Source organism: Apteryx rowi, unplaced genomic scaffold (assembly GCF_003343035.1).
Source record: "Apteryx rowi isolate R43461 unplaced genomic scaffold, aptRow1 scaffold_88, whole genome shotgun sequence".
NCBI lineage: Eukaryota > Metazoa > Chordata > Aves > Apterygiformes > Apterygidae > Apteryx > Apteryx rowi.
The window spans coordinates 209468-235153 of NW_020451182.1; the positions used below are offsets into that span (position 1 = coordinate 209468).

A 25686-nucleotide genomic window follows, 5' to 3' on the forward strand; every position below is an offset into this window, starting at 1 on the left:
AGGGGAGAGAACAGAGCTCCACTCTACCTCACAGTCCTTCCCATGCCCAGCAAGGGCTCTCAGGCCCTAACTAGGCAGCAGGATCAAGGTCTCTTGGTTGAGCCAGTCTTTCTCTTCCACACAGATATCAATGAATGCCTGATGCAGGGTCTGTGCAAAGACGCTGAGTGTGTGAACACCCGTGGCAGCTTCCGCTGCACCTGCAAACCTGGCACCATGCTGGACCCATCCCGCAGCCACTGTATCTGTAAGTGCAGAGAACCCATCAAGCTGGGAGGGGGCAGTTGCCCAAGGCCCTCCAGGTATGGGCAGGACCCCACAGATCATGAGCTGGGTGGGGGCTGCAGTATGCTTCATGCCTCTTGCAAGGGTGTGTGGGTGCAGGGGGAGACACAGCATGCCTGTAGACTGTCCTATGTTTGTGTGCATGGGTACCTAGGTCCCTCTTCAGACAGGGCTTTTCTCCGTGGGCCTTTCATGGTCTTCTGCTCCTGTTCACTGCAGAGCCCTGAAGGAACATGCCTGTGGTGCAGTAGCAGAGGAGAAGAACAGCCTCCCTGTTTGACAGAGCTCCCACAGGAGCTGAATTAGTTTGGGACTGACACAGGTGGGAGTAATGGCCTGATGATTGATGGCCCAGAGGGTTTTCTGGGATGAGGATGGGGCAGTTCTTAGGGTAAGGTGGGAAGCACAGGCAAAGAGAGGCCTGAGGTGGAGAGGCTGAACATCCTTCCTCTCTTTGGTCAGTGTAGAGCTTGACACCAGGCTGATTCTGCCATTGTGTTTCAGCGGACAAGGCAGTGTCCATGGAACAGGGGCTGTGTTATCGCTCAGTAGCCGGAGGTGTGTGCTCCTTCCCCCTCTCCCATCAAATCACCCAGCAGATCTGCTGCTGCAGCCGTGTTGGCAAGGGCTGGGGGAAGAACTGTGAGAAGTGCCCTGTGCCTGGTTCAGGTGAGATGTGCCCACTTTGGCTTTGCCTGCTGTGATTAGACTGGGGCTTGGGCTTGCTTGAACTTATGTTGTCTTCTAGCTCCTTGCCTACAGCCAGTCCACAGTGAGACAGGGGTTATACAGTCCAGGGACCAGTGCACAGACCAGGGCTTGAGTGCAGAGGTCTGTGAGACACAGCACTAGACCATGTACATGGCTGCAAGACCTGGAGCAGAGTGATGCAGAGGTAGACCTGTGATACAGGTACAGCAGTCCAGGAAGCAGACCTGGGTAATATCAGGCAGATACAGAAGTCCCTGATAGGAAAACACTGTGCACCAGAGGGAGAACACAGCCATGTCTGTGCCTAGCTTTGCTTGACAGCTCTTTCTGTCTCTGCATCCCTTAAAATGAATGTTTCATCTACTGCTGGAGTGACAGTCAGGTGAGGAGGATGAGTTTAGCATCTTTCAGCATGTAGTGGGAAGGAGACAAAAGTGCAGAATTCCTTGGGGATGGGAAAGATCTGTGGGTGGTTTGTGCAGAGCATCCTGAGTGATGTGCAAAGCCCCCAGTGCCAGGATACCAGGGGTTCACTTTTATCTGCTCCCTTGCTCAGCTTCAACCTTCATGTGGCGTGATTCCTCCCCAACAGTACTGTCCCAGGGGATAGATGTAGTTTTTGTGTTCAGGAATGCTGGCCAGAACTTGTTAGAAACCCACCCTGCACTGTGGGCCAATTCCTTCCACTTGAAGCATCCACCCACTGCAGCCCAGATGTGTTTCTACCATGATTTAACCCTTAGAAATCTCCAGAAGATGATAGGATGGGAGAAACTGTCACCTACATTCACATACAGATGCTGTAGGCCTGTCTATTTTCACTCCTTCCTTCACTGTCCCACTGTCAAGTCTGGGTGCTATGAGCCAGGTTTTAGATTTGTAGTCTCTGCATCAGCCTTTCACCCCCTGCCCTCTAAAGCTTTGGCTTGATTTTCCCTCACAGAAGCCTTCAAGGAGATTTGCCCAGCAGGACATGGCTACACCTACTCTAGCTCTGATATCCGCCTGTCCATGAGAAAGGCAGAGGCAGAAGAGCTACCGCTCAGCTTGGAAGAGCAAGGGGAAAGCAGCAACGGGACATTAAATTGGGCAGGAGGAAGACAGCGACTTCAGGACAGCTTGCGTGGGAGCATCGTGGAGGCATTCCCCCATCCTGGCACCTCAGCAGGAGAGGGTAGTGCGGGATCTAATGCTCAAAGCTGCTCCATCTGGGCCTATAGCAAGGAAGGGCAAATTCCCAGGCCCTGTCTTGTCCCCATGTCTGGATTTCTAGCTGGTAGGGGCTCTCTGCATGTATGTGGATATGCAAGGTGTCTTTCAGTCCAACCAGTATCCACAGAACACTAGACAACCTCATCAAGCCCTTGGAGAGGAGGTTGAGTGTTCCAGGCTCCTGTGATCACATCTTTGCAGCTGGTGCTGGGTGGCCTGCTGAACCTGGCTGGGTGGCCAGGTTGCCTCTGCTTGGACCTCAGCTCTGTGTGGGAGTCTTGGCACTGCAGTCCTTAGGTCTTTGTCCAGTACAGCCAGAGAAAAGTGTGACCAATGGCTTGTGCCAGCATCTGCTGGAGTGGAAGTTCCTGGGGTCTGTGAAGGGCTGGGAGAGGAGTCCTGGTGTGTTGGCTTTGGGAACAAACTTACTGAGAAGAATGAGGGACTCAGAGGCAGTGTCTGGGAGGTGGGTGATGTTAGAGCAGCCAGGACTCAGGAAGGATGGCAGACCATCTTGTCTCTACTCACCATGCACTGTTTCACTTTCCAGGTGAAGTTTCTCCTGCTGGGCAGGTGAGTAAGGCTCATCTCACTAAGCCTGTGTATATCTGTGGTGGCATGATGGGCAGGAAAAGTGACATGTATCATACAAATAGATGATGGGGAGGTGTGAAATGTGATCAGAGATAGGACTAAGGAGAGGAAATAGCTGCTGGTTAAGGGAACAGAGTGTGAACTACAGACTCTTACACCTCGATTGAGCTGCTGTGGCTGAAGTCACTGCACCACTGGTTACCCTACCCTGTGCAGACCCCTACCCTGGAGTGTCCAACTGAGAAGTCAGAATGTAAAGTGGGATGCCAAGGTCCAGAGGAACTGTGCTTTGTTCAGGATGATGTGCTCAGAATGATGTAGCCCTGCCATGTGCACCCAGTCATAGCAGCAACTCCTCTCATGGCAGTGTCTCAGAGTGCAAGAGGAGCCGGGAAGTGTATGGGATGTGTCTCCGGGAAATTGCCTCTCAGCTATGTTCTTGTGGGAAAAGACAGTCTTATGTTTCTGTCCCTCAGGGCCCTGCTGATACCACCCCAGAGCCTGCCACACACACTGGTAAGTGTCCAGCTGGCATGTGGTCAAGGTGGTAGTAGTAGAGAAGAGGTTTTGAGCTGCCTCCTCTGCATGGCACCAGCCAGTGCTGGGCAGGATGGGCTCCTGGCTGTACTGGCTAAGGGTCAGTGCAGAGGGAGCTCTTGTTACACAGTGGGTGGATGGTCAGAGATCTGTGGCTGTGGAGCAGCCAGTGTGGGGATGTAGGGATGTGGTGCCACTCCAGCAGGCCATGCTGGTTCTATGGGGAGTGACATAGATAAGGTTTTTTTAAATAACAGGATTGTGAGATTTCTGCACCTGGGCCTGACACCACCCCTGCCTTTTCCTATAAGTTGTCTCAGGGCTGTGGGTGTTGGGATACCCAGTGTGGGCAGGTCTTGCGCACACACTTGCACCTGGGATCCCAGGCTGGAGCTCATGTCTTTCTTGTTCTTCCTCAATCACCTCAGCAGAGAAAGAAGAGTCCCCGCATGCTCCTCCCATGCCTGGCACCACTACCCCCCACATTGATGCAGTTCCAACACAGATGTCAGCGCAAGACTCAGGTGTGTGTCCACAGCTCTTGGGGATTTCCCTCCTCTGTGGGCCTGGAACTACAGGGAAACTGTGCCCTCAGTTCTGTACTGGGGCTTTCTCCTTTCCCAAACCTCTTGTCTTCCCACATGCCCCACTTGACTTCCACCCAAAAAGTCCCTGGCATAACACCCTGGAGTGTTGTCACTGCCTCACCCACCCTGTTCCAGCCTGACCCTGACTGCTCCCAGCCTGGGAAAGACAGCCGGGTGTGGGGAGATATGAGAGTGATCCTGTAAGGGGAGCAAAGAGTTTGGCTGTCTGTGTCCTTCCCTGCCTGCAGTTCATTTGTCTGACACAGCATGGCAGTGACTCCCAGAGAAGGGGAATCACGCGCTTGCTCCAGTTGCTTTGGCACCATTCCCTCTGCAGCAGAGTGTTGAGTCACTGGGAAGTCAGAGTGGAAGGGGAAGCATGTGGCTCCCAGGGGCGGGTTGTTTACTGCATGGATAACAAGAACTCTGTTGTTACAGGGTTGCCTAAGTGTCTGGGAGCGTGGCCTCTGCTCCTCTGCGCGGGGCTGGAGCACCTCTGGGAGAAGGCCTGACGGAGGCACCTTGCTATGGAATGTGCCTCCATCAATAGCCTTTTGTTTGAGGTTGGTCTGGCTGTGGGCCTGGCTGAGCATTGAGGGGTGTGCAGTGTCACTGCTGGCCTTCTTCTGCACCCCCTTGCTTCCCCACCACTGGCTGTCCCCTGTTCAATGGGGCGGTGGGAAGGCAGGTGAGTGTCCCACCCTGCTCTGGCCCAAGAAGGAGCCCCTTTGAATGTGCCATGCTCTGCCACCAGCTGTCCTCCGAGACCTCTTGCCTGTATGGGGCTGGCTGGTTTCGTAACAGCACCTTGTGGGGTTGGGGCTCAGTTATGCAGGGGACTGCGGCATCCCAGCACAACTCAGGGCCAGAGGAGGTAGCAGGGTCTGCACTTGAGAATGCCATGTCCTCCCTACAGCCGCATGGACACAGGCTGCCTGAGGATTAGAGGAGCAAGCTGAGCCTGCTCCATTAGTGTCCAAGAAGGGAACACGGAGACAGCAATCTCCCAGGAGTGTTAGTGGGGACACGAAACACAGACCTTGGACTTCCTGCACCCTTTTGGTGCTGCCCACAACCTCATGCTTTCTCCACCCCAGAGACCAGTAGCTGTTCCTCTTCACCCCTCTCCTGTGGAGCAGGCGCTTGTGTGCTCACCCTGGATGGATACAGCTGCTTGTGTCACCCAGGCTATCAGTTGCACCCCAGCCGCCTCAGCTGCCTTGGTACGTTGACGCCTTTTTTATTTCGAGAGGTGAGCAGGGAGATGTGCAGCATCGCAGCCCCACACCAGAGTGTGATAGGCAGGTTGGCATGTGAGGCACTAAGAGTTCAGGGCAGTGCTGACCTTCGGCTCTCTCCTGTAGAGACTTCCCAGTAGGGGAGAGGAGCCAGCCACCTGTCTCATGTAAGCGGTACTGGGGCTGGAGGACACCTGCTCTGACCACCAGCCTTTGTGCTCAGGGGAGGTTTTAAGAGCAGGCCCTCAGCACTCTCAGGGTGCTTGCTAGGGCTCAACAGACACTTGGGTCATGCAGACTCTCTGAGAGAAAGTTTTCTGGCATCTCTACTGGGCCTCTGCCCACCCTGTGCCCCACAGAGTTCAGGCCTGGAGGGAGGGTCAGCAGGGAGCTGCTAATGGTGACTGCCTTTCTTGCCTGAGCCCAGATGAAGATGAATGCCTGAAGGATCCTTGTGCTGGAAAAGGTCACTGTATCAATAATGTGGGCTCCTATGTATGCCTCTGCTACTCTGGGTACACCTTGATCGTCTCGGAGAACAAGCAGACCTGTCAGGGTAAGTGATATGCCATCTGGCCCAGTGCTGCCACCACCACCAGGGTGAGGGAGAAGCTTTTTCTGAAAGGCCCCATCAGTTGGACCTTTCCAGACTCATCCTTCACTTGATTCTCCCTCCCTTGCTCTCTCTCATGCGCACATGCACATGCTCCTTTCTTGCAGGTCTGCCCTGGGAGAGCCTGATCCACAGGGATCACTCTCTCCTGCTGACTCAGGGACAGGACCCTGTCATGGAAGATGGCAATCAGCAAAGACCCCCTTAGAAATCCCAATGAGCTCTGCTCCGCCCTAGGCAGGACTCCCCAGCTCACATGTAGACATCTTCCATTGCCCTTTGCTGAGGGTTTGTAGGGAGTGAGTGGCAAGGGGAAGGGAGGTCACCAGCGTGTAGCTGCTTGCTGGGTGAAGGAAAGCTCTTTGCTTTGTTGCTGCTCTACATTTGTCATCAGCTGGAATTTAGGCTGAGCAAGTGGAAAGGCCTTGCTCCATCTGCTTGAGGCACATGGAGGCCAGGCCCATGGAGATAATGGGCAGGAGCCTGCAATGTGAGCCCTGATCACTGGTATAATGGTGGGGGGGAGGGGATCTGGGGGTGGACTGGGATGGGGATAGAGTAGAGTCCTGGCATGGTGCATCCCTGGGCAGAGCCTGCAGCAGGTGGAGCAGCTCCTCTTATGTACCCAGCCTTCCCCACTCTGGAAGGGGAAGACTTCAGGACTGTCTCCCTGTGTGTTGCCAGATTGGGATGAATGTGATCAGCCCTCCACATGCCCTGGGCAGCCATGCATCAACATGCCTGGCTCATACCGCTGTGAGTGCAAGGAGGGCTTTGTCATGAACCCCAGAGGACAGTGCGAAGGTGAAGCTTGTTGCTCCCTCTCCTCCTGCCCCTCCAACCCAGCTCTGTGCAGAGCTGAATACCTCCTTCCCTCACTGCTTGGTTGCACCTCCTGGAAAGGAGGATGGATCCACCCATTCTTGCCTGCCTTTTGCCTCCTGTGACAGCCACCTGTCCCCTCCCCACCCTGCAGGAGCGACAGGCTTTCCTGGGCTGAGAGAGGAGAGCTCTCTTTAGATCCTCTCCCATTTCCCCACCGAGTTCTGCAGCCTGTGCTAGTTTCCCAGTCTGGGAAGAGATGGCTGTGCATTTTAGTGCCATGTTGACTCTGTCACCATACCCCTGTGCTGCCCAGTGCATTGAAGGGAGAGCAGGCTGCAGAGACTCATGCCACCTGTCTCCACAAAATCCCATTCACTTGAAATAACCTGGGCCTTTCAGAGCATTTGAGCTTGTGAACATATGATCTGCCTAATCAAAGATCCCTCTTTCTCAATAGTTTTTTTTCCAGCAGAGGGTGGGAGCATGTTTAAGGGTACAGTATAGAAATTTGGGTGTGCACAGAATGCTGCTGTCCCACACACAGCTTCCAGGAAGCACTGGCTTTAAGGACTTCATGGGCAGGAGACTGCATCCTAATCATAGTTATGAAAGTCCGTGGTGAAACAACCCTGCACAGATGTTGTCTGATCCCTCTCTGCACCTGTAAGCATTTCAGTTCTTGATGATGTCCTGTGGCAGTGAGTTGCACTGCTGGATTATGTCAGCCCTCAGGGGTAGGTGCAGGTTCCCAAATGATAAGTGGGACTCTAACAAATGTCAACCAAGTCCTGACAAACTCAACACCCCTGTCCTTGGGAATCACTGTCTCAAAGGGGGACTCTGAGGTTCCAGCTGCAGGGGACATTCTGGAGACGCCTGCACTGTATGTCTTTTGGAGCCTGAAAGGAGTGTGGTTTTTTGGCAGATATCAATGAGTGTGTGGACCCCAGCCCTTGCCCCAGTGGGAAGTGTATCAATACCCTAGGGTCCTACAAGTGTGTCAGCTGTCCAGATGGTTATCGGCCCAGGAACGGGAGATGCGTTGGTGAGGAACTTGGGTACTCAGCAAAGCACCCTCTCCCCTCATGGCAGTGCTGTGTACAAGCTTCAAACAGAGTGGGGGACAAGTGCAGCACATTTCTCTAGGGGACAGACAGTGCTTGTGGCCAGAGCACAACACCCTTGTGGTTTGGGCGGTGGGGATGGCCCAGGGGTCTCTGAGCATCCTTGCCATGCTGTGTTGCCCTTTGCTATGTCATGTAGATTTGGACGAGTGCCTTGTGGAGGGGACCTGTGCTCATGGACAGTGTGTCAACCTGGACGGCTCCTTCCGTTGTTCCTGCTACCAGGGCTATGAGGTGACACTTGATGAGAAGAGTTGCCAAGGTACTGGGGAGCTCTTATTTTAGACTCATCACCCTCAGAAGTGTCATGCACCCAATACAGAGTTTTTCTTAGGCTCTTCTTGAGTGCTTGGCTCTGCTGCCAATAATTAGTCCTGAGCCTCTGGCCCCAGTGTCGGCCTGTTTCCTCAGCACRGCTGCTCCTGGTCCCCCTGCTCATGGTGTCTCTCTATCCTTCCCACCCATCCCGCTCTCACTTGTGTGTTTATGCAGACATCGACGAGTGTACAGCTGAGGCTGCCTGTCCCTCTGGACTCTGCCTCAACACCGAGGGCTCCTACTCCTGTGTGGCTTGTGATTCTGGCTATGCCGTCTCCAGAGATGGCAGCATGTGTGAAGGTATCCCTTTCCTAGGGACAGAGGAATGGATGCTGGGGACAATGTGTTCTCAGGAAAGGGAGGGACATAGCCATAGCTGAGTTATTGGTGGAGCCTGAAGATTTCTATAGCCTCACAATCCTTCTCCAGTTCTTTACTGTTGTTCAAGGGCTCTGCTGTGCCAGATATGTGTGGTAGAAAGTTAATACAAGTATGGATCTGTATTGTTTGCATTGCTCAGACATAAGAGTCCCATGTGAGAGAGCCCAGTGTTCCAGCCCTACAGCTCAACTGCCCCAGCACAGACAGGAAAAACTCCCTCTCTGCCTGGCTCCTGGCCCCCAGGGTATGTCCTAGGCCATCATTAGAGTTAGCTCAAGGCAGATTCCTTATTTGGAGCAAGGGAAGGAAGAGGGCAGAGCTGGCAAAACTATTTGGTTAAAGATTGTCCCATGGACTGAGAATCTCTCTCTAGAGAGCCACAGGACTCTGCAACCTGCACATAGGTGCCAGACAGCCTCCTGGAGGAGTTTGCCTTTGATGTGAATCTCAGAAGTCCCCCCTGCATGGAGGCCTCCAATAGGATAAGAGAGGGTGGTTTTCCCCTCTCTCTTTTCCTCTGTATTGCTATCTGAGAAATCCAGTGTGAAATGATGTCACTTTCCATCTGATTTTTGGGTGAGATGGATGAACAACGGTTTCACAGAATCACAGAATAGTTAGGGTTCCAGGGGACCTCTAGAGATCATCTGGTCCAACCCCCCTGCTCAAGCAGGGTCAGCTAGAGCAGGTTGTCCAGGACCTTGTCCAGCTGGGCTTTGAATATCCCTGAGGATGGAGACTCCACAACCTCACTGGGCAACCCGTTCCAGTGTTCAACCGTCCTCACAGTGAAGAAGTGTTTTCCTGTATTCAAGTGGAATTTCCTGTGTTTCAGTTTGTGCCTGGATTTGGTCCCTTCTGTCTGCCCTCCTCCTTTTCCAAGACTCCACATGACCCCCTTCACAGCCACCTTGCCCTGGCTGTGTCACGAGGGCTCCTTATCAGGGTTTGGTGCTGTTTGGGTCACACTGACCCAATGGCAGGATGGCATGTTCTTCTCTGCTTCAGCTGGTGGCCTTGTCTCTGGATCTGGGTTTTRTATTTGAAGAATGATAAGAGTTTCATGATAGTTTTGTGATAAATAAACTAGGTTATGGTTCATCTCCAAAAGGATGCAAGAGCATCCCTGCTGCTTGCAACCCTTCAAAACTGAGCAGTTGGGCACTATCCTGCCCTGAGGTGGTAGGGAACAATGATCATTTATGCTTATAGCATGCTCAGTGCTCTGCAGAGAAGAAGAGAAGGTCCCTGCCTTGAGCACCAGGCTCAGTGCTTTCGCTCCTAACAGGAGAGAATGGTAGAGCAGGACCTTCTCCACCAGCATGTCTTCTGCTGCCTGAACACCAGCCCTTACAGGAAAGTACCTCCTTCCTTCTGCCTTGCGCATGGTTTCTGGAAGAGGAGGGCAAAGCCCTGCCTTTTAGGTAACTGTCCTGCAGAAGGTGGGAGCAAGGAACATTGCTGCTTTGAGGCTGAGCATGGAGACTTGCCTTCTGCCCTTGCCCCCTGCCCACATGCACCATGGGCTCTACAAGAAACTGCAGTCTGCTGGCATTGCACAGCCCTCCATTAGAGGGAAGGCATCAACTCTGTCCTCTGTTGTGAGCAAAACTTTCAGAGTATCAGCAGTCTCTGGCTAAGGCCTGGGGGGAGCTGGGGTGAGAGGGTTTGCTGGAGGCTCTGCAACTGGGGAAGAGCTGATACAGGCCCCTGCCTTTGCRCAGAAAGGCATCATAGGCAAGTCTGGCAGGTGGGAAAGCAGAACCAGAGAAGGTGTTGCTGGTGCTGGGTTGCTGGGTTGATGTCTGCTCTTGTGCAGTTGACTGAGGAGGTTTGTCAGCAACTGTGGCTCTGCACTGGGCTCTTGGTGGTCATGGTAGCCAGAGCAGAGCTCCAGTGGAGGTGGATACTGGAGCTAGCACCCTCTGAGTTTGTCTGTGAGTGCTCAGCTCAGGGCTGGGATCCAGTTCATCCAAGTGCCTCAGGGTGTGTGTGTGTGTGTGGGGGGGGGGTGGTGTAAAAGGCCTGGGCTGACTCCTCACACCTCAGTAACAGGGAGTCTCTGCCCTCTTCTCACTGTGATGGAGCGCTCTGTGAGGGCGACCTGAGCCTGCCTTGCAGGCTGTCAGCTGGGTGACGGCTGTGCTGGGTGGGCATCTTTGCCAGTAGTGGCTGCAGCTGGGGCCTCACTCTGTGCTGTGACATTCTGTTTGGGCAGATGTGAACGAGTGTGAAGATCCTGCCATTCAGTGTGTGGGGGGAGAGTGCAGGAACACTCCAGGCTCCTATCAGTGCCACTGCCAGGCTGGCTTTGAGCTCATCAATGGCACCATGTGTGAAGGTACAAGTCGCATCCCTGTAACCCTCTCAGTCCCCAACATTCAGCAACCCCATGGATCCGCCTTTTGTCTTGGCAGGGAAGATGCCAGTACCAAAGTAGGTGATGCCACCATGCTGGGCACACCCCTAGGGTGGCCAAACACAAGGTCATCATGGATGGGGAAGAGCCTCTTTTTCTCAATGGCAAGAAAGCCAGGGGGATCAGGAGCCCTGGAGAGCTGCCTCTAAGGGACTGGAGGGGAGGATCCATGTGGCTTGGGTAAGGGATGTTTCCCAGAGCTGAGTTCATGGCTTTGATTCTTCTCCCTCTGCAGATGCGAATGAGTGCTTGAACAGTGAGATCTGCAGCCCCAGTGGTGAGTGTCTCAACAGTCATGGATCCTACTTCTGCATTTGTGCTTCTGGCTTCTCAAATGCGGCTGGTGGAGTCAGCTGCCAAGGTGAGCTGGCGAATGGCAGGGACATACCTCAGGTCCTGCCCTTCACCCCTCCCCTGCTGCAAGAGCCAAGCTGACAATTTTTCCTGCTCTTGCAGATGTGGATGAATGTGCAGACAAGTCCCGATGCTTGCAAGGCCAGTGCCTGAACACAGAAGGCTCCTACAGGTGTCTGTGTGAGAATGGGTTCAAGCACTCCCAGGAGACTGATGACTGCGTAGGTGAGAGCTCATCCTGGGGGAGATCGGACCCCTGGGACACAGGGGGAAGGATGTAACCTCTGGCTGATGCAGGGATGGAGCATTCTGGTTCCCAATGCCCAAAGTTGCTGATGGCTTCTAAGGAGGGGTAGCTYAGTAGCTCAGGGTCTCTGGCAAATTGAAGCCGGTTGAGGCTCTGCAGTGGGTTAGCAGGGTCCTTATTTGACTGTCCTTGTCCATTTGCACTCCTCTTTCTGAACCTCTTGGTGCTGGCCTGCAGAYGTGGATGAGTGTAAAGAATATGGGGATGCCATCTGCGGCGCATGGAGGTGCCAGAACAGCCTGGGCTCCTACCATTGTATCATGGGCTGCCAGCCTGGTTTCCACTGGACCCCCCTGGGTGACTGCATTGGTGAGTACAGCCCCGAGTGTCCCTGTCCCTCCTCCTGGCAGGTGGCTGCGGGACATCTCTGCCAGGGGTGTTGGGGGGAGGAGACAGAGAAGGAAGCATGTGGCCAGTAGGGAGACAGATAATGCTGAGAGCTTGTTTTCCTGGCTGAGCTGCCTGCTTATGTCTAGACTTCTCTCTTCCTGGCATCTGGAACAGACACTGCATTGTGTTGCTTTCCCTCTCAGGGAGAGTCCTGAGCAGGTTACAGCCTTTCTAGGGCTGGGACTGGACTGCAGCCCCTGCTAAGCTGTGCTTGCTGGATCTACTGCCTGTGCCAGTCACTTGGCAGGGGTGGGTGAGGGGAAACGCTGCTGGTACTGCAGTGTGTTAGGCTGAGGAGTCTGGGTTTGGAGTTCAGGCTCCAGCCCCAAGCAAAGGGAGAAGCGCAAAGGGGTTTCTGCAGTTTTTAAGGCTTCCTGTGGCTCAGGAAAGGCTGTGACAAAGAGGAGCTGCTGCCAACCACTGGGCTCAAGGCTGTGCCAGCATTCAGAGCACCTGGAGCTGCTCCTGGCTTTGGGAGCAGCGGGCTGTGGGCAGGTGGCTGTCCTGGCTGCTCCAGGGAGTTCTCCCTGATATAGTGGCAGGAGGGGAGTGAGGTGCAGCCGGAAGACTGTAGACAGAGGACTTGGTCACAACTGTCCAACCCCTCTGGGCTGGAGCAAGGCAGAGATCCCTCCCTGACTTTGTGGCACATGGAGAAGGATCCAGGTCAGCATGGTCAGGAGCAGGATGGCATCACCCTGGATCTATCTGCTCATCCCCACCCCTCTGCAATTGCCGTGCAYGCTTCAGATGTACCCTTGTATCTCCTACTGATGTGAGCCTGTAGGAACCAGGTTCCATGTCCCTTTACACCTCTGCAAGGACCTCTGCTACCCTCAGTTGCCACTGCCAGCTGCCTCCTGCGCTTCCCTTCCATCTTCTGTTCCCACCCTGCTCCTGTCCCACTACCCATTTGGTCTCTCTGCAGCTCTGGGTGTTGCTGGAAGCTGCTCTAACACACACACTCATAGTAAGGGAATGAGCAGGGCAGCTGGACCCAATCCCTCACACCAAGGTAATGCCTGCCCTGTTCCCTGTGCCTCAGAGTCAGAGCAGAAGTGGATGGGCTGGAGGAGTCCCTTGGAAGAGGTGGTTTCTAGGGTGATTCCTGCTCTCTCCTCTCCTGCAGACATAGATGAATGTGCCAATGAGACACTGTGTGGGAGCCATGGCTTCTGTGAGAACTCGGATGGCTCCTTCCGCTGCCTCTGTGACCGTGGCTATGAGAGCTCACCCTTCGGGCACTACTGCATTGGTGAGAGCCACTTGCTCGGGGCCCTGTCCCCCATGATCGCTCTACGGATCAGTGAGGACAAGCCATTGGTGGATGCTTGGCCAGCGTGGGTCAGCTCCACAGGCCTCGTAGAGCAGTGCCTCCAGTGTGTGACTGCTCCCAGGGCATGGGCAGGGACCATGTCCAGGCATGGAGAATCCCAGACACAGACAAGGCAGTCCTTGGGGGCAGAATCTGTCCCATCCTGTTCTGATAACACACCAGACCCTTAGGACGGCAGAGGAATGGGGCTCTATGAGAGGGCAAGTGGCCTTCCTGTGAATATGGAGCCCTTTTCTGTGCAGGTGGAAGGAAGCTGCTTGGGGACTAGAGACTCCAAAGGTGCTGGAGAGATCTTTTGATGGGTACCTAGGGAGAATGGGCAGGACTGAATATAAGAAAAAACTTTTTCACCATGAAATGAAACAGATGTCCAGAGAGGTCATGCAGTCTCCATCCTTGGAGTTTTTCAAGACCTGACTGGGTAAAGCCCTGAGTAACCTGGTTTGACCTCATAGCTGACCCTGTTTTGAGCAGGAGGTTGGACTAGAGACCTACAGGGGTCCTTTCCAACCTGAATGATCCTATGAGCCTATAACTCAGAGCAGCTGGAGTTCAGGCTCCCTGCATCCCCTGGGAGCAGAGCAAGATGCACTTGCCAGTCTTGTGTTTAGCCACAGTGTTAACAGAGCTCCCAGTTCTTCCCCCATGCGGTACATCTCCTTGTTGATGGGTGACCCAATGCTGCAGACCATACAGAGACTATCCACGCTGAGACAGGGTTCCCCAGTGTGCAGAGCAGCCACGCTCTCCTGCTCTTGTTCTGTGAGCAGACACCCATCACTGCCCCTTGCTTTGCAGATGTGAATGAGTGTGAGCTGATGGTCGCTGTGTGTGGGACTGCACTCTGTGAGAACGTGGAGGGATCATTCCTGTGCCTGTGTCCCAGTGACCATGAGGAGTACAACACAGAGGCTGGGGAGTGCCAGCCACGAGCAGCCATGGGTGAGATGTAGCTAGGGCTGGAGCATGGCAGCCCTAGCTGAAGTGAGATACATCTGGGGAGGTCACAGGGAGCTGCCAGGGCTGCACAGGGCCACTCAGGTATGGGTGAGCTTTCTTCTGGGAAGAGCTGAGGAGCCAAGGAGGTGGGGATCTGGGAAGGCCATGTTGCCAGTGATGGGTTTGCTCTGGGACCTCCTGGGTATGGGATGCTGCAGTGAGGTACTGAGGACCCCATCCCATCCCTACTCTGCTGTGTCCTAGAGGGCCCTGAGAGACGCACAGCCCATCTCCCTGGCAGCATGGAGCACAAGCAGTGTTACTACCACATCAGTGACATTAGCCTGTGTGATAGTGTCCTGGCCAAGAACATCACCAAAGAAGAGTGCTGCTGTACTGTGGGGGCGGCCTGGGGTGACAACTGTGAGACCTACCCCTGCCCCATCTTGGGCACAGGTAGGACTGTGGCCTCCCCACTCCCTTCCCAAGCCCAGGCAGGGCCAATGCTCTGCCCACCAGCTCCCAGTTTGGTTGCACTGAAGAGCTGTTTGCTTTTTTCCCATCTCTCCTTGGCATCTGCCTCCTGGCCAGTGGAGTATGAAGAGATCTGCCCTCTTGGGAGGGGTTATGTTCCCCAGGAAGACTTGCTCTTAGGAGAAGTCTCTTTCACAGGTACTAGCACTATTTTCTCTTCTTTCTTCCAGGTGAGAGTGATGGGAGTGGGAAAAGCCCTGCAAGGAGATGGATTCACAGAACTATCTCCCCAGGGTGGTGGTGGGGAATGCTGACATCCTGCTGAAAGAAATGGCTGCTTCCCTCCATCCAGAGAAATCAGATTCTTGATATCACTGAGCCAGTAGTGCCCCTTCTGCCAGTCCTGCCTCACTGCTAGCAGTGATTCTCTCTTGGTAGAAATGTACCATGCACATTTCAAATGAGGGATGGGGTCCAGTAAGACATACAGCCCTTCCAGTTGCTGATCTGAATCCCCCAGTGGGTGGCTGGCTCCAAGACACTTTACCTCCAGGGGTCTCTGTTCTCAACCCTCCAGAAATATGTTTGCATTTCCTGTTTGTGGAATTATCTTGCCTAAAGAGATCCCCTGTCATCTGTCCTCATGCTCTGCCTGTGGGTGCTTCCCCATCTGCTTGCAGACATAAGGCAGGTGGAAGAGGAAGAGGGCTCACTTTGGGGCCCACTGGCAGTCCAGGCTAAGATACTGTACTGGCTTTCTGCAGCACAGAGTCCAGCATGCCCTGCTTCCATGGCTCTGGTCCCTGAGACTCTCTCTCTCCCTCCATCTCTTTCTCAGATATGGATGAGTGTGAGATATTCGGCTCTGAATTCTGCCGCAATGGACAGTGTTTGAACACGGTGCCAGGCTACAAGTGCTTCTGCCGTACAGGCTACATCTATGACTCTAGCAGGCTCGAGTGTGTTGGTAAGATGGCCCCAAAGAGCAGAAGGGGCCCACACTGTGTGAGAAGGGTCAGCAGTGCTGCTGCATTCTTTGTTGTCCCTGCTGTCTGTGTTATAGGGCCAGCTCTGGCTAACAGCTTCCTGGGACCTTCCTAGGGGAATGGGGGAAGAAGTGACAGAGACCCCCAGGGCGGGGGTAAGCCCCTGTTGCCCACACTTGCCAGCCTAAAAAGTTGTTCTGTCCTTGTGCATCGGCAGATCAGGACGAGTGTCAGAATGAAGTGTACTGCATCAATGGTCAGTGTCTGAACACAGCCGGCTCCTACCACTGCTTCTGCAGCCTCCCCCTTGTGCTGGATGCAACCGGCAATCGCTGTGTGAACCTCTCTAGCAGGGCAGGTAAGACTGAGCCACGGTATCAACCTACCTTTACCCCAAACATCTCGCCCTGCAGCTGAGCGCCTGCAGAGACGTGCACAACCCTAGGGGCTGCCGACAAGGGAGCAGGGGGTCGGGGCTCAGTGTCAGGCTGAAGGGTGTGAGCGCCAGGCCCAGTCTGGAGCCCAGGACAGGCAGGGCATGTTTGTCTCTCTCCAGATGTGGGAGATTGCACCTTCCTTGCACCTTCCAGCATCCTTTGCTTGTGTCACTCTCAGATGCCCTGGACGAGTACGAAATCCACTTAGATGTCTGCTGGCAGACTGTCTCTGACTACATCTGCCAAGACCTGCTGCATGGGGAGCAGACCACGTACACAGAATGCTGCTGTCGGCTTGGTGAAGCCTGGGGTCAGAACTGTGCACTCTGCCCGCACAGGTCCTCTGGTGAGAATGTGCAGGCATGGGCAATCAGCACTATGGCAGAGGTGGGGACAGGCTAGGCTGTGGCTGGTCATGCCACCCATGGTCGGCCATGTATGGCTGCAGCTATGGCTCCTCTTGTTTTCCTCATTGCCAAAGCCATCTCAAGGACTGAGTGAGCTCCCCTGCCTCTCCAGGGGCTGAGGTGCAACAGTGGGCTGGGATATAGCTGAAAACTGTTTTGAAATGAGTCCAAGGTGTTTGAGAGGGGAGTGACTCTATGCTCCATACTGCTCCACTCCAGGCCTCATAAGCCCAGTCCTGCTCAACTTAGAAGTGCAGTAGTGCCTGGGAGGTGAGCACACTGGGAGTTTGGGTTCACTGTTCAAGGACTCCCTGGCTCCAGACAGGAGCTGGTCTCCTCAGAGATGGGGTCCCCATCAGCAAGCTACAGAGATGCAGCTTTGGAGTCTTTTCCTACTGAATGTAGGCCTGACTTTGCTGGCCTAGTGAGGATATACTCCTGCCAGCTGTAGGAGACTTACCTCTCTTGAGCCAGGCTACRCTGACACTTTTTCTCTCATGGCTTGTAGCTGATTTTTCTTTCCTGTGTAACGGGGCCAGTGAAGACAGTGAGAGAGAGGCTGATCTCCGAGAAAGGCCTAGGTATGAGTATGGACCGAGCTTAGAAGATTCCCACTATGGCCTTACCAGTCCAGATATGGGACCCTATTACAATTACCTGGAGTCTGAGTATGGAAACCCCGATGCTGGTTTCCCTCAGAGAGAACCCAACAATGAGTTTCGTGGCAGCCCTCTTCACCACGGCCCAGTGCAGCACCTGCCACATTACCTGCCCAGCCAGACTGGTGAGTACTGGGAGACACAGACAGGTGCCTTCCAACCCAGTGTGTGTCCATGGAACTGCCTGGCAGGTCCCACCCCAACCAGGTGCTCCAGGTTTGGAGTGACCTCTCTCTCCCTGCTGCGCTTCCAGCTGCTCTGAGTTTGTTCTAGCCTCACCAGCACCGTCCCACCACCTGCCTGACATCCCCTCTGTGGGCTGCAGGAGGGTTGCCCTGCTCTGACACCCCCTTGACACCCTACAGGCCGCTATGAGGGCTTCGAGGGGCTGCAGGCTGAAGAGTGTGGGATTCTCAATGGCTGTGAGAATGGACGCTGTGTGCGCGTCAGGGAGGGCTACACCTGTGACTGCTTTGATGGCTTCCAGCTGGACATGACCCGCATGGCCTGTGTTGGTGAGTGGCTGCAGGAACAGAGAGCATATCAGCCGCAGAGGGGGTGCAGGGCCTTCCCTGCTCCCTTGTCCCTTGAGCTGGGGCTCTGCAAGGCAACATGGCCTTGGCATCCCTTAGCTGCTGCCGCTCTCTGCTGGTGTTAGCTGGGACAGTTGTTAGAGGATCCAGAAAAAGTATTACCCACTTTCCCTGGTGCTTCATTCCCTTAGAGCTGGGAAGAACTTCTAAGTATTTCAGCCTACCTCCTTCTTGCTGACAGCTAAATCAGTGCATCTTAGTGCATTAGTGAACATGGCGAGCAGCTGATCACACCCTTCTTCATATAAYTTTCTTGTACATGATCAGCCACTGTTACTATATCCCTGCTTACTCTTCTCTAAATTCACCAGTACTTTGCTCCCTGCCCTATGAGCCATGGTTTCTAAAGCCTCCTTATTCATCTCCTCTACATCCCTGCATCATGTCTCCAACCTTCTCAAAATGCAGCTCCTCCAGTCAGCTGAGGCCCTGGGCACTCAGCAGAGTGGACAAAGACCCTCTCATTCCTTAGCCATGGCACTCACTGCAGCTCCCAGCATACCTTTGTTGTGTGACACAATCATGCAACTTATTCATGCAAAGCCTGTGGCCTCTACTTCCCCAAATGCTGCTGGGCGCAACAGCTGCCTAACCCATTATTCCCTATTCTGCATTTGTGCACTCTGTTTCCCTTTCCACAGTGCTTTGCACTTGTCTTTAGTGCATTTTGTCTGACTGATTTTTTTGGACTGTTTCTGTGCTTTATCAGAGTAAGTCTGAACTCCAGGCCTCCTCTCCAGAGTATTTACAATTTGAAATCACACACACATTTTATAAGCATACAGACTCTTCCTTTGTCCATGTTAATGACAATGTTGAATGGAGTAGGGGTCAGGACAGGCCCCTGCAGACTCTACTTTAAATGACCTTTATTTGAGCARCCAACTCTTGCTAATTATCTTTTGAGTGCAGCTTTGCAACCCTTTGTGCAACTGATGTAGTTTCATCTAGACCATATTTTCTTAGTCTGCTTGAGAGTGTCATGTGAGAGTGTGTTGAAATCCTTACCATGGCCAAGACATATCACACCCACTTTTTCTCCCTTATCTGAGAGGCCAGTTATCAGGTCAATGAAGGGAACCAGACTGGTTTAACAAAATCAGGCCTTAACAGATCCACACTGGCTGCTTAATAACCCCAATATCCTTTGGAGGGAGGGGAGTTATGACCTAATCACTCAGTGATTAGGTGTTGAAGTGAGTAGGGGTGAGTGGTCTGTAATTCTGGATTCTTCCTTCTCTGTCTTTGAAGATAGATACCCCGGTTACCTTTCCTCAGGTCTCTGGGACCTCCTTTATCCTCCATCTCAGAGGGAACCACTAACTTTTCAGGGACTGTTGGAGGAGCATTAAGTATTTGAAGATGAGTTTCAGCAGACCTTTGACAATATGAATGCAACTATTTTACCTAACTAGTTCTTGAACCTGCCCATCACAACATTGCCTTTCCCTCCCGCAGTCTGACCTGTGCTCCTGTGCCCTCATTTAAACACTTTAAACGTGGTCCACACAGTATCTGGTCACAGTGAACATTTTATGGCTGGAACAACATTTTGCCTGGAATAAAGCCTGTGTTAGCTACACTGGCTGGCTCAGCATTGTCTGGCTTTTGTTTCCTCCTCCGATAAGGAGCAGGCATACATTTTTCCATTGTTTCCTGCTAATGTATTTATAGAGCCTTTTCTTGTTGCTTTTTGTGTCCTTTCCTAACTAGCAGTCATTTTATACTGGAGCCATTCTCAGTTTTTTCCCTTCAGTTCCTCTACAATGGTGCTTAGTCACACACCTGTGTTTTTTACCTTGCTGACTTCAGGACTTTAAAGTATTCCTGATGCTGCTGTGTCTCTCCTCTGTATGGGGCTACCTTGCCCTTGTCCCYCAGTATGGGCTGGCTCCCCTCAACTCCTCTGTCCCTTAGGGCAATATGGCTGTCCCCAGTGCACAGCTCTGAAAGCCACTGCCCTGCCCGAGTGAGCAGGCTCACTAGCTTGGTGCTGCACACTAACAGCTCTACTGCTTCTGGCTTTCAGATGCTTTTGCTCTAAAATAGTCTCGTTCTATTCCTCTTCCTGATTTGGTGGTCCACAGCCAACCCAGCCATAACATCCTGCCTGCTCTTTCCCTTTTTATCCTTCCCTGGAGACACCAACAAGGCTGCCTCCCACCATTTCCCAGCCTGCAGAGGCCCTCTGGGCAGCACTTCATGGACAGCCTTGTTGTGCTGGGGACCACTCTCCGATTTGCTCCCTAACATCTTTTCCTGCTCTGTCTTCTAAGCAAGCCTGTCCCAYCTGTGCTGACATTCTAGTCCTGCAGTTTATCCCAAGTCTGCAGTGCCAGTTCAGCCATTGCTTTGGTTGCATACTAAGGCTGCCTTATTCTCCAGTCTTGACATCTCACATCACCCCTTTTTTTACTTCTTGTCCCTCCTGTGACTGTTATAATTCCTCATACCACACCTGCAGGTTTTGCTTCAAACCTTCCTCCCTAGTGCTGTGCTTCCCTTTCTTTGGCAGGTGGCCCTATCTGTGCAGAGCCCCAGTCATGCTAAGGTAACCTAAGGCCTCATGGGTGCGCAGAGCTGTTCAGACCTCCTGATGTCTGTCTCTGCTCGGTCTTTTGCTCTCACTTGGGTGGACTGWTGAACCCATCAGCTGTCTCTCCTTCCTTCACACTCCCTCCCTGGGGCTTGGAGTCACTGCCAGTCTGCTCAGTATGAGGCTGAAGTTTGTGGTCAGAGGGCTCAGACCTGCCTCACCAGATGAGAATTTGGGGTCTGGGCAGGCATCTGAAGGTCCTATAGTTGCAAACAAGGACTCTGAGACAGATAGGGATGATCTGCCCAGCTGGTGACCTCTCCAAGTCGAGGTAGTTTAAGGACTGTGTCCTGGAAAGCTGCTTTTAGCAGAGCTAATCTTTTGCAACTGGTGCAGCTGCACATGGGGGCCCCCCCCCATGAACAGCTGGCCCAGTGGCAGACCGGCTGGATGAGCACTTTGGCACAGTTTGCTGGTTAATAAAACAACCCCTTGTTTGCGCAGCGCAAGGTTCCTTTGTGTTCTGGTCCTGGAGGTGATAATCAGCCTCTCAGGGTCACCATCATCTGCCTCCTCCAGCCTTGTCAGATCAGGAAAGGGCATTTTCCAAGGCTGGAGTTGGCCTTTCTCCCAGATCTTATGCTGTAGCACAACTTGTTCACAGAGCAGAGGGAGCTGCTGTGTTCCTCTGGGTGGTCACCAGCTACATATCATGCTCGGGGGCACCTTATCTGGTGTGGGTTGCTGGGGAGGTGGGTGGGAGGCTCTTATGTTGGGGATGCCAAATGCTGGGGATGTCACACTTGGCGGGGAAGGGGGCTGAAGGGGCTCTGTCGGAGTGCTAAACAGAGTAATGGGGCAAGGGTGGGGAGTGGGAGAGGGGTGCAGTCTGGTGTGATGCATGCAGGAGCCGGGGGGGGGGGGGGGGGGGGGGGGGGGGGGGGGGGGGGGGGGGGGGGGGGGGGGGGGGGGGGGGGGGGGGGGGGGGGGTGGGGGGGTGGGGGGGGGCAAAGGGGGGGGGGGGGGGGGGGGGGGGGCTTGCTTGCTGTGTGTGTCGGGGGGGGGAGGGGGAGGTGATCAGGGCATCCTCATGCAACCAGCTCACACCCCTTCTCCTTACAGACATTAACGAGTGCGAGGAGGTGAGTGGCCCTGAGCCCCTGTGCCAGGGTGGCACGTGTGAGAACACAGAGGGCTCCTATCGCTGCCACTGCTTGCTGGGCTACGTGGCCCTGGCCCAGCCCCACCACTGTGTGCCCCAGACAGCCCAGAGCCCAGCAGCAGCATAGCTCTAGGAGAGCTGCAGGTGAGGGTGCTCCCTTCTGGCACTCTGCTCTTGTACCTGGGAGCCGGCAGCATGGAGAAAGTCCCCTAGGGCTCTGGTTACTTCAAGGCTCTTCACTCTTTCCCCTCCAAAGCACAGAGCTTCCCTGCCACCTCTATCCCAGTGGTGCCTGCATGTGTGCAGGCCAGAGCTGAGCTCCAAGCCTCTGCAGCCCCTCCATCCTTCCTGGCCTGCTCACTGCCAGCTCCTGCTTCTGCCACAGCAGAGCCCTCCCCAGCCTCCCCTTGCTTGGGCTGCGGTCTCCCAGCACCCCTTGCACCGCTTCCCGCCACAGAGGTTTGCAGGGCACCTTCCCCTGCCGCACAGACCCTGTCTCCTTCCCTCACTGTGCGGAGAAATTTGGTTCATTCCCCCTGCCAAGTGAGCACCATTGCGCTGCACTGACCCAGCAACAAGCCTTACCCCCCACCACGAGTGCTCACCCCCTCGCTCCCCATGAAGCACCCTGCCCCAGGCCAGAGCATTGTGGGGGGTCAACCCCAGCTTTCTAAAGCTGCTGCCTAACCTTGAGACATGGTCTGGAGGCCAGCCAGTTCCCCACAGCCACCTATCCTTGCAGCCATCCCAGGCACATCCTTACCCCTGCACTTTGCCTTCGTGCCTTGTGCTGTCTGAGTGGGTGGGAGGGAGGGCAGTTCCAATTTAGTTTCTGTAAAGTTGTTGGTGACTTCTTTTTAAGCGAGTCTGCTGGGAACTTCTGTCATGTTGTTAAATAAAACATTTATTTTGGGCCCTGTGGCTCAAGACACTGGGGCTGGTCAGAACTGTTTCTGCCTTCTTTCTGCCAAGTGGAAATGCCTCAGCTGTGGTACAAGAACCATGTCCTCTCAGGAGGTCCAGTCGGGCAGGACCCATTCCCCATTGTAGGCTCATTTCTACCCCTCTCATGCTGACAACTAGTCTCCTCTTGCTTCTGGATGAGAGGAGAGTGCCTTGCCAGGCCAAATACTTGCTCATCTCCCTCAAGCCAATGCCAGCTGCAGGAGCCAACTCCAACCCATGCGGGCCCACAGCACATGTGGCCCCCTCACATCCTGCCTCATTCACATACAAGGATGCTGCAGTTTAAGCATTAGGGTCTCTATGTTCYCCCAGTTGGCAAGAGCCCTTGAGAAGGTCTGGGAGCTGCTTTATGGGTCTCAAGAGCTCTTGCTAGAAGACAGACCTTTAGCCATGCAGCAGGAAGCAGGGTAGTGTCAAAAATAATCATGTCTTTAGAGAGCTTCTGCACTGCTTCAGGCTAGTGCAGGACCAGCAAGACAGGAGTACAGCCAGACATTCCCAGCTGGATGCTCCAGCAGTCAGAAGCAGGAACAGAGGTACACAGCTGAACACAGGTCACCCACACCAAGGCCAGGATGCTTCAGGGAAAGCAAGGCCATCATCTATGCCTTGAGCTGAGAAATAAGAGCAGCCTGACCCCAACTTGAAGATGTATGGTCTTCGTTTCTCCTCCTCCCCTCCACTCACAGAGGACAACTCAGGCAGGTTTTGTTTAGCCTTTATTAAAAGGAAAGCTATAAAAATAGGTTATGGAGCCCCCAGCAGCTCCAAGTTAGCAGGTAGTGAAAACCATTGGTTAAGAGAAAAAAATCATCCCTGCAGAGACACTGAATGCCATTTGGCTTTGCATCCACCAGAAGAAAGTTTTCCCAGCTGCAGATCTGCTGGCTCCAGCATGGTCCAGAACAGACTAAGTTGCCAGCTCAGGGAAAGCCTCCTCTTCTTCCCTCTCCTTTAGTTGTATGGATGACAGATGCATGTCCCAGGAGCACCCTGGTCACAATAGAGCAGGAGAAATGGAGGAGGATGGATGCAGCCAGCATTCTACAAGAGGCACTGAAGGGTTACCAGGTAGCAGCTCAGATACTAGCCAGTTTCATTGCAGAGAGAAATTCCTTCTGTGAGGGGAGAGCTCAGTTTCAAGCAACTAAAGCACCTCCACAGAGCACCTGGAGGACAATGCCCTAATGTTGTCACACCCGCCAATAGTAGCAGACTCTGCTCCCCCCAAGTTGCTGTCAGAATACCCCAGAGGACTCTAACTGGGATAAGAGCCCTCTGCCCACTGCTGACCTTGCAGGAACACAGTAGTAGCTGCTCAGAGGCTGTAGAGCTCTCAAGGAAGCAGGAAGAAATGCTTATTATATAAAAGAATTTGGTCTGTGTCATCTTCTCTCTGTTTCTCCCCTCCCCAAGCCCTGCTAACTACAGGGCTCCTCAGCTGGTGATCTGCACTGGTATCTTCCAACAGAACAGCATCTGGTCCTGATCATCTACTAGCTCCCACTTCACAATCAGCTTAATCTGGAAGAGAGAAAAAAGAGAACAGGGAAGTGAATGTATTCAGAAAGGGAAGGGCACAGGGTGGCTTCACTTGGTTTGTGGGGCAAGAAAGAGGCCCTAGGAGCTCTGTGCAGAGAGGACAGAGCAGAACCAGGCCTTGCCTCAGCTGCAGTAGGTGGGTCACGCTCATGCAGCAATTCCTGGAGTATCTTACATGCATAGATGGTTCTGCAATGCAAGACAGGAGACTTGCATGCTCTGCACTGGGACCCCCACTCTCCAAGTAAATGGAGAGGGGAAGCAACCTGCAGCCTCCCAGCTGAACTGTATCCTGAAGCTGAGCACCCCCAAACTTGAGTGTTTAGCTGGAAGTAGCAGGCTCTGCAGAGAGGCAACATACAAGCACAGTACAGAAGGACAGGTGCTTGGGCAGCTGAAGCAACTTCCCAGCAGCTGGACCCAGGCTGCTTCTGCTGAGTCTGTCCCGAAGCAGGAACTAGAGATGGAGCTATATTCACAGCAGAAGTGACACCAGAAAGTCTGAGATTTCTTCTAACCTCTTCCCCACTTGCACAAGACAAGGTCTCCTTCCTTAAAGGCAGGCTGTGGGACTGCCCCAGGAAGGATGGTAGCTCAGAGGAGTTGACCGGCTTCCTGCTTACTTACACTAGGGTACTCGCTCTTCACAGGGAGTTTATTCAGGTAGCTGTAGGAATGGCCCTTCTGAATGGGGCACTGGATCCCAGACTTGCATCCATCAGGCTCAGGAATGGGAAAGGGTATGTCCACATGCAGCATCTCCCCATACACCTTTGCTTTGCTGCCCTGGCTCTCAATCTCTGCAGAATATGGAGAAGCATGAGTGACACCAGAGCAGGGAAAACATTTCTACATTATCATACCCCCAGACATTCCCCCCAGCTTGCCTGGAGCCTGCAGGAAACACAAATAAGCAACGCTCTTCCTCCTTCAGTTACTTCTCTGCTACTTCTTCCCACTCAAAGCCCCTCTCCAGCCATCCTTCCCCAATCGTCCCCAAACACTTGGACACAGGGACAAAGGGCATCACCTCCTCTCTGTCTGCCCCATCCCTTCTCACAGAACAGCACAAATATTTCTACCCCACCAACACCCAAGGCCTGGAGGAGCTAATTCTTACTGCTGGAGAAGGTAACATTGATGCTGTAGGATGTCCCCTTGTGGAGCTGGCACGGCTGAGTGGGACAGGGGCTCACGTTCACTTCTTGGATGCTTCCATCTTTGGAACCTGCAAGAAAGAGCAAAGACTTCTCATTTTAAGGCCTTCTCCAGACAGCAACACCTGGTCCTAACAGGTTACTCGGGCCATCAGACTGACAGCTCGAGGTCCTCAGCTCCACACTCCCCTCTCAAAGGGGTGACAGCTGGGGACTAACTTGGCTCTGGCTTAGGTCCAGCAGGCCAAAGCACCAGGCGTACTCCATATCCCCCGAGGCTGGCCGACAGCAGCCTGTCCCTCGGCAGCCAGTGCCGAGCGCTAAAGACCTTGCGAAGCCCCGCACCCCGTGCCGCCGCAGGCGGCGCCTTGCCGTGCTGCCCCCGGGGCCCTCAGTCGCCGGACACCCGCTCGTCCCGCGGAGAGGAGACGCCGCGCTCGCGACGGAGCCCGCAGCGCCCTCGAGGCCCCCCGAGAGCCCTGCCCCGCTCCCGGCGCGGCCGCTCACCGCAGTCGAGGAAGCGGAGGGGCTCGGCCAGGGCGGCGGTGCCGAGCGCCAGGAGCAGGGCGAGCGCCGGCGGGACCATGGCGGCGGCGG

The 25686-nt window shown here is 54.0% G+C and overlaps 2 protein-coding genes across 3 annotated transcripts in view; one reads left to right on the top strand and one right to left on the bottom strand.

Moving 5' to 3' along the window:
• LTBP2 (latent transforming growth factor beta binding protein 2) overlaps nt 1-22221 on the top strand; it is an 87612-nt gene extending 65391 nt beyond the window's left edge. Inside the window, exons 10-33 of the mRNA XM_026090778.1 lie at nt 125-247; nt 790-954; nt 1940-2272; nt 2759-2781; nt 3279-3318; nt 3768-3863; nt 5024-5149; nt 5592-5720; nt 7866-7988; nt 8219-8344; nt 10644-10766; nt 11080-11205; nt 11301-11423; nt 11683-11814; nt 13025-13150; nt 14030-14173; nt 14435-14626; nt 14762-14842; nt 15483-15611; nt 15848-15988; nt 16246-16413; nt 16983-17258; nt 17499-17648; nt 21385-22221. Coding sequence (XP_025946563.1) covers nt 125-247; nt 790-954; nt 1940-2272; nt 2759-2781; nt 3279-3318; nt 3768-3863; nt 5024-5149; nt 5592-5720; nt 7866-7988; nt 8219-8344; nt 10644-10766; nt 11080-11205; nt 11301-11423; nt 11683-11814; nt 13025-13150; nt 14030-14173; nt 14435-14626; nt 14762-14842; nt 15483-15611; nt 15848-15988; nt 16246-16413; nt 16983-17258; nt 17499-17648; nt 21385-21551 — 3362 coding nt within the window. The 3' untranslated portion in view covers nt 21552-22221. The remainder of the gene's footprint in view (nt 1-124; nt 248-789; nt 955-1939; nt 2273-2758; nt 2782-3278; nt 3319-3767; nt 3864-5023; nt 5150-5591; nt 5721-7865; nt 7989-8218; nt 8345-10643; nt 10767-11079; nt 11206-11300; nt 11424-11682; nt 11815-13024; nt 13151-14029; nt 14174-14434; nt 14627-14761; nt 14843-15482; nt 15612-15847; nt 15989-16245; nt 16414-16982; nt 17259-17498; nt 17649-21384) is intronic.
• An 871-nt stretch (nt 22222-23092) lies between these two features.
• Nucleotides 23093-25686, bottom strand: part of NPC2 (NPC intracellular cholesterol transporter 2) — a 9085-nt gene continuing 6491 nt past the window's right edge. Inside the window, exons 1-4 of one of the 2 annotated variants that reach the window (XM_026090904.1) lie at nt 25597-25680; nt 25053-25160; nt 24560-24732; nt 23093-23914 (exon numbers count right to left, since the gene is read on the bottom strand). In XM_026090904.1, the coding sequence (XP_025946689.1) occupies nt 23828-23914; nt 24560-24732; nt 25053-25160; nt 25597-25675 (447 nt within the window). In that variant the 5' untranslated portion in view covers nt 25676-25680 and the 3' untranslated portion in view covers nt 23093-23827. Of the gene's footprint in view, nt 23915-24559; nt 24733-25052; nt 25161-25596; nt 25681-25686 lie in introns of those variants that run through there. The other variant, XM_026090906.1, reaches the window with a different exon arrangement.